At 37.2% G+C, this 7,895-nt stretch overlaps 1 protein-coding gene across 4 annotated transcripts in view; it reads left to right on the forward strand.

The window, feature by feature from the left end:
• The window catches only part of LOC101864466 (short-chain dehydrogenase/reductase family 42E member 1), a gene marked incomplete at its 5' end in the record, with an annotated part of 69,687 nt that extends 62,665 nt beyond the window's left edge, over positions 1–7,022 (forward strand). The window contains 5 exon segments of one of the 4 annotated variants that reach the window (XM_013084109.2): positions 913–1,050; positions 2,367–2,432; positions 3,389–3,452; positions 4,556–4,629; positions 5,163–7,022. In XM_013084109.2, the coding sequence (XP_012939563.1) occupies positions 913–1,050; positions 2,367–2,432; positions 3,389–3,452; positions 4,556–4,629; positions 5,163–5,396 (576 nt within the window). 4 annotated transcript variants of the gene reach the window in all.
• Between the last annotated feature and the right edge of the window lie 873 nt (positions 7,023–7,895).

The following is a 7,895-nucleotide window of genomic DNA, read 5'->3' on the forward strand; positions in this document are numbered from 1 at the left end:
CTTCCACCTTTTTTTCCCTCAAATCCCTGAAATAATATTTCGCAAACATCCAAATATTGTTCTCAGCATGTTTCCACGTATAGGCCTATATGATGGTACAGTGTATTTTTGTTCGTGGCTCTGAGAAAGATGTGATAGAATCAAGCAGGAGCGCGTGAGAGGGCGAGTGGCGTATATATATTAGTTTGTTTGTGTATGTGTCTGTTTGTCTGTGTGTGTGTGTGTGTGTGTGTGTGTGTGTGTGTGTGTGTGTGTGTGTGTGTGTGTGTTGTGTGTGTGAATTTTGAGAGAGGGAGAGACGGGTACGAGAGAGAGAGAGAGAGAGAAAGACAGGGAGGGAGAGACAGAGAGACAGACAGACAGACACACACACACACACACACACAGGGGGGCACACAGACACACAGACACACATACATATTACCAGCAGTATGATAATATGACTATGATGTAATGAGAGTACTTGTATAAACAATTAATAATTTTATATTATTATTATCATTATTCATATTGTTATTCTTATTGCTATTGGTATTGCTATTGTTCTGTCATTGTTATTACCATTATTATTATCATTATTATTTTATTATCAGCATCATCATCATCATCATTATTATTATTATTATTATTATTATTATTATTATTATTATTATTACTATTATTATTATTACTATTATTATTATTATTATTATTATTATTATTATTATTATTATTATTATTATTACATTCAGCATCATTAGTTTTATATGGCTCTCTTATTATTACCCACAGACGATCAATAAAGTGGAATTTATTCATTTATTTGTATTTATAATTTATTCATTCATTCCTTATTTATTCATTTATTCATAATAATTTATTCATTTACCTCTTATTTATTCATATAGTATTAAATATTTTACTCTCCGACAGTCGTACCTGGAGCAGGGTCTGGTCAAGGTGACGTACGGATCCCGCGAGTCGCTGGTGGACTTTCTGCACGTGGACAACCTGGTACAGGCCCACGCCCTGGCCGCTGAGGGGCTGACTGAGGGGAGGAGCTATGTGGCGGTCAGTAGTTTGTTGAGAGGAGGAGCTAGTTTATTGAGGGGGAGGAGCTATGTGGCTGTCAGTAGTTTGTTGAGGGGAGGAGCTATGTGGCTGTCAGTAGTTTGTTGAGGGGAGGAGCTAGTTTATTTAGGGGGAGGAGCTATGTGGCTGTCAGCAGTATATTTGTTTAGGGGAGGGGAACTAAGCACCGTCTTTCATTTTATTATTTTTTTAGGAGAGAGGCTTATGTGGTCTGTCAGTGGGTTGATTGTGTGGAGGAGCTAGTTATTGAGGAGGAGTAAGGGGCCCTTCTGTAATAATTATTTTTAAGAGGGTGAGTTTTGTTGGATCAATACTTGTTAAGGGGAATAGCAAATGGGGGTCAATAGTTTGAGAGCCAGTAGTTCGTCTGGCCTGATTGTTTATTGTTCTTTTTGTCTCCCTTTTCGTTCTGTCTATCTGTTTGTCTGTCTGTCTGTCTGTCTGTCTGTCTGTCTGTCTGTCTGTCTGTCTGTCTGTTCATCATCCTATCTATCTATCTATCTATCTATCTATCTATCTATCTATCTATCTATCTATCTATCTATCTATCTATCTATCTTCCTTTTTTCTCTCTCTCTCTCTCTCTCTCTCTCTCTCTCTCTCTCTCTCTCTCTCTCTCTCTCTCTCTCTCTCTCTCTCTCTCTCTACCTATCTATGTATCTATCTATCTCTCTCTGTCCCTCTCTCTATCAACGTGGATAATCTAGTACAAATAAAGCTGGGCACACAGTGGGCACGCTGTTTTGATTGTTGATTTTTGAGACTGCGCCTTCATTCTTATGTCAGGGAGACAACCAAGTTTAATTCAATTTTGCTTAGAGATATTTAAGTATTACTTCCCCTCCTGAACGGTAAGCCTACAATGTCACACAGATACAATATTAGTGGTCCGTGTGTTGAGATACCCTGGTATCTTGAAGGGTCACCTTATTTCAAGAAGGCTTTATAAGGCCATTTATTTCAGCTCTTTACTCTCATTTGAACTTCAAAACGTTTAACAAGACTAATAGAATGTGTATTTGATAAACCTTTCAAATGTTTTTAGCGCATCTAATAGCGCCTAATTAAATAGGAATGAATGGAGAACCGTGATCGCCGATGTCTATCGCAGATCTGGCACAGGATGATGATGAATAGGGCGTACCATTGAATATTCATTACTTCAATAGCCGTTGACTTTTCTTAGACTTTCTTGGACGTCTTTCATGTAGTTAATATTGGTGTATAATATATTAAATTGTAGGCCTATTTTACAAAATTTCGCTAACAATGTGGGTTTATTTTTCAATGTTCAGGCTGGAAGAGCGTACTTCATCTCAGACGACAAACCTGTGAATAATTTTGAATTTTTTCGCCCTCTGGTAAGAATTTTACATTTGTTTTTTGCTGTGTTCATCCTAAACCCATTAGCTTCCTTTGATTTTAAAGGCTTTAGATTATTCTACTCTGAGCATCTGAGCATCTTTACTTTATTTTTTAAAATATTGTAAATGTTGTTGTTGTTGTTGTTTTTGTTGTTGTTGTTGTTATTTGTTGTTTTTTGTTTTGTTTTTGTAAAGTGTTTTACGGCGCTCGCAACTGCATAGGTCATATGAGCGCGCAGGACACACCTAATATTTTCAGTTGGTAGGAAATTTTGAATTTTGCCCGGGTGGCGGCCGAAGCCTACTCTTATCGATTTTAGACCACCAAGGGATCTTTAATGTGCGCAACTTGCACACGGGCCCTCCGAGATTTTTCACCCTTGTCCGAGAAGGCTAGGTGTAGATCTTTCCTACCAGAAGATCAGGGGTGTGGCAGAAAGACTGCAGTAAGGAGGAGCTAAGGAGTAGCAGTAGAAAGGCTGCAGAAAGAGTCAGGAGCCCAGAGGAGGGGGCAAAGGAGGTGAGGGGGGCGGGGGCAGAAAGTGGAAATGAAAGCAGACAACAGAATATTGCTAGAGAGCAGGAAAGGAGGTGAAAGGAGACAATTTTAGAGAAAAAAAGTTTTCGGTCGCTACCCGGATTCGAACCCGGGACCTTTGAATGAGAGGCCAACACCTTAACCTCTAGGCCACGAGAGCACCCCGTTATTTTTTGTTGCTGTTGGTTTTGTTGTCGGTCTGGCGGCTGTGAAATATTCACCTCTCTGCTTGATACCAGGTAGCCTAAGGCTATTACGTTGTAATACTGCACAGTAGGCCTATGGGATGCATGAAAGTCTGTTTTTATTGTTATGTTGCTAAAATTTACTATGTCTAGAATCTAGATTCATATTACTTCAGAAATACTTTTTTCAAAAAGTAACAAATTCATTTACATTGCTTTCTCTTTTTCAGTTTGAAGGACTGGGCTATGGGTATCCGGCTGTGAACCTGCCTTTCCTCCCAGTGTTCTACTTTGGTGAGAGACTCGCTCCAAGCAGCGGAATGATTTAGTTGTTACATAAGGTCGACCAGCTATTCAGATGTAATAAGCCCAAACTTTTAGAATACTAAATAAATGGTTTTTTTTTTACCTCCGTAGGGAAATTTGTGTACGTATACATAAATACACAATTGTGAGGCAGTGTGGTGAAATAAGGCGCTCGTCAAAGTAATCAAAATAAAGAAACTGGCATTTTCCCGCAGGTTTGTGAATTTTTATTGAATTTCTGTTTTTTGGCGTAACCCCTTTCATGACCATTAAAGAACAGATTTCTGTGTGGATTTTACTGAAAAACGTTGATTAAAGGCACACAAAAATATAAATTTTCAGTTTCCACGGGCTCTCAAGCTAAAGAAATAACTCATCTTTGGCGGCCATTTCTCACTAATTTTACCCCTGAAACCAGGTGACCCCCACCTCCTTTATTCTCAAATGTCTCAACTTGTATTCTAGATAAATGGATATTTTTTTCATCGAAAGCAAGATAAATGAACCTGTTTTCTTAAATTAGATTGTCGTGTCTTGCTCATGGACACGCCCCAGTGTCTGCCCACCTTAGCCCTATGTTTAGTTTTAGTTTTAGTAGAGGTTTTACGGCGCTCGTAACTGCGTATGTCATATGAGTGCCAGAAGATTAGAGCTGTTACAAGAGAGTAACAAACATAAAAAAGATGAAGGAAGGGGAGATCAGGACGATCGATTTAGTCCTATGTCACTGACTCTTGCTTAACATTACTTTTGAGTCTGAACTCACTAGCCTACTCATTTAGCCACTGGACCATACTATTCATTTATACTCTTCAGATATGTTCAATAACAAGTCCCTGTTTTAATTTTTGTTGGGTCTTTTTTTAAAGTTGTTTTCTCTTGTTTTTATTTTTATTATTTCATTTCTTATTTGGTTTTATTATTTTTGCTCTCAAGGGTCAGAAACTGGTATTTTTGGTTTCAAAAAGATTTTTTTTTCAACTGGCTTCCTGAAAAAAAAAAAATATATATGGCAATCAATAGAGTTTTTAAGCTAGCTAAGTAAGAGATGTTTGATCAGCATTGACAGACACTTTGATATATTTCCCCAGCCTGGCTCACAGAAATAGTGCACTACATTGTGAGTACAGTCTACAACTTCCAGCCCATTCTGACAAGGACAGAGGTAAAACTCACGTTTGCACCAAAAATAACTTGCTTGTATTTATGTACAGGCTAACTATAAAGATCTATTGGGTTCATTTTGCTTATTTGTCTGGGGTTTTTTCTGGTTTCTTTTCTTTTCTTTTTCTTTTTGCTTCTCAGGTTTCCTTTTTCATGTTCGCATTAATTTGCTGTTTTTATTTTTGTGTGATTTTATGGGAGATAAATAGGCCTATGTATATATTGCTAGTAGATACCTCTTTCTTAGAGTTACTTCCCTTACTCACAATCTGGCTGTTTTAATTTTTAGGCTGATCATCTTTCCAAATAACCCCCGCCCCAAAATAGAAGAATATTATTACAGTATGCAGAAAAAAAACCCAACGGAAAACAAAACAGCATAATTTTAACAACGAACAAACAATGAAACATAGCAGCATCTTGCATATCAACCCCACCTCTCAAGTGGTCGTTATTGTGTTGTAATGGTTTCTAATATTAAAAAGAAATAGTACAGCTCTGTACTTATGTCTTACATAATTAATCTGCCCACAGGTGTACAAGACCGGAGTGACCCACTACTTCAGCGTCCAGCGAGCCCGTACTGACCTTGGCTACTCCCCGACAGTCCAGAATGACCTCTCCCAGGTCGTGACCTACTACAAGAAATTAGGCCGTGTCAAAGGTCACCAGAGTATGCCATTGCTTTTCTACTTCGTCAATGCCATTATCATTTTCATTATCTATTCCATCTTCATGCATGTACTACCAAGAGTGACCACAGACTAGGCTAAAGTTTACTACAGCAAATTTCAATGCTTTATACAGCTCGCCAGCATGGCAAGCCAAAGAAGAACATTGTTGTTGTTGTTGTTGTTGTGCGTATCGTCAGAAAGCTGTTCATAAGATCAACTGTTCTAAGCTCAGAGGGCAATAATATTATTTTGGAGAAAGGAAAAAACCTGTTTCTTTCTTTAAAATATTGTATCCAAATTATGTATATTTTGGGGGGCTTTTTTTTAAATTTAGAATCTGAATTTTGACAAAATATTTCTGGAGTAGCCTACATACAGCTGATACCCCCAATTAAAACACTACAATGACAAAAAAATTTCATTGTTTTAAGCTTATAGTAGGCCTACATCTGAACAGCTAGCTGACAATATTATGATTAATGTGAAAAGACCTTTTCATTACCTTGACAAAGGGCACAATGAATTTTCTTCTTTTTTTTCATTCATGGACGTGAATTCATTTTTAACTGTTTTACAATGCAGCAAAAAAAAATGTACTTGATGTTTGAAACATTGTTTTAATTCTTTGCTCATTATTTTCCAAGCACATCTCTTTGTGCAAATAATGTCTGATTCATTTTGTTTTCTGCTTGAAAAATGACATAAATCAGATTTTTTCATATAGGCCTATGATCTCTATTTTGTGACATGAAATAAGTAGGCTTACACAATACCAAAAGAGCCACTTAAAATTATTATTTCTCTGGTTGTTTTTCCTCAAAGAGACTTATTGATACAAGTTATAATCACTTTTATTTAATACATGATGTAATTCATCTGTCCATTTTCCATTTTGCAAGGACTTTTCCCGCCATCTTCCTACAGAATATTTTACTTCCAAATAGTCATAGTGCCATTCTCTAAAATGCTTGTTTCACAATCTTTGTCACCATAATAATCAGAGAGAGACTTAGCTCATTGTACTTCTTCTTCATATTTTTGTAAAATCTCAGGACAGTGAGAAATACACATTGAAGTTCAAAAGCATTGAGAGATATTGCTTCTTTTGATTAGGCCTACTTACACAGATCCTATGACAATTCAAAGTAATAGAAAATACTTTTCAGAACAAGGAAAAATGTGGAGCCAATCAAATATGCAGAAACTGTTAATATTAAACTTTTTAAGAGTAGGCCTAATACTGATTTTGATTTGGACAATGGTAGTGATAAGAAATGTTTATTCCAACGTGCTGCTTGGACACTTTTAGAAGAAATTTATTTTTCAAGGTATACGTTAATTATGACAGTAATTGTTAAATTTAATTTAAAAAACGAGCACTTGCTTCTAAAATGATACAAATGAATCTTTCTGGAGGTAAAATTGTACCAATCCCAGATTTTTATGAAATTACAAACACAAATTCAGTCCCATATCATCTTTTTGCAAAAAATTCTTTCTCTCCTCTGCACTGAGCCCAAACCCTGTGATCAAAGAGACAAACTTCATTAAAATTTTATTTGTATACTTTTAATGGCACAACACATCAAGAGACAGATTTTGCTCAATTTCCAAAAATACATTTTAATTTTGTGTTATTGGTTATTTGTTCTGTATGTGTGTCTGCCTATTTGAAGAATGATTGAATAAACGTTTGTTTTTTTAACCACTTCTCTACCATCTAAGACGTGAGGGTTTGTGCTCACATGAATATTGAGAGTTTGAATTTTTTAGATGTTTATTGTTTATTTGACCGCAATGGCACCTTTCATCGTCATCATCATCATCATCATTTGCTCCTTTCATCCTGGTTTTGGGTTACCAAGAAGAGCTCTCCACCTGTTTTTGTTCTGGGTGATCTTCTCCACCTGCAGCCCGCTGCAGAGATTTGCCTCTTGATTATGGTCCCAGATGGATCTCAGCGCCTTATTCTTCTTTTTCTCTTCTCCTGGCTTTGTCTTGTCAGGTTGTGGGCTGGCTTCCTTGGAGTGTGTCAAATGATGGCACTCTTATTATTGCATACACAGTTCCTTGTTGTGTAGAAGTCAGATGGGAAATTAGTGTAAAGAGCCTTTCCCAAGGACACGTCAGATCAAGCTTCGGCTCAAACCGCCGAATCTGCAATCTCAGAATTATGGGTCTGGTAGCCTAACAACTCAGCTACCGACACTACCGTACATTATGACTAAGTGTATTTTCACACTGCACTGACTGCATGTTAGGGAGAAATCTGAGGTGCTGAAAAATATAGGCGGCTTTTAAAAAAAGTTTTGGTAAGAGTTTAACGGCACTTGCAATGCAAATTATTGGTCATACAAGTGCTGAAGATAAGGTGTTACTAAAGAGCAACACACAAAGTAAAGAAGGAGAGATAAGGATGACTGATGTTTGATAGGAAAGAAGCAAACCACGCCAGAGCACCTGTCAACCACCTACTGGCAGTTTTCTATGGGAGCCGTACATTTGTGCATCACGGGGAGTCTGTGTTCAACACTGAATTTTATAAGTAATGACACACTGTCGGTTTAAGCAGAAGCAGCTGTATGATATGCAA

The sequence above is a fragment of the Aplysia californica genome, unplaced genomic scaffold (genome assembly GCF_000002075.1).
Source record: "Aplysia californica isolate F4 #8 unplaced genomic scaffold, AplCal3.0 scaffold00272, whole genome shotgun sequence".
Lineage (NCBI taxonomy): Eukaryota > Metazoa > Mollusca > Gastropoda > Aplysiida > Aplysiidae > Aplysia > Aplysia californica.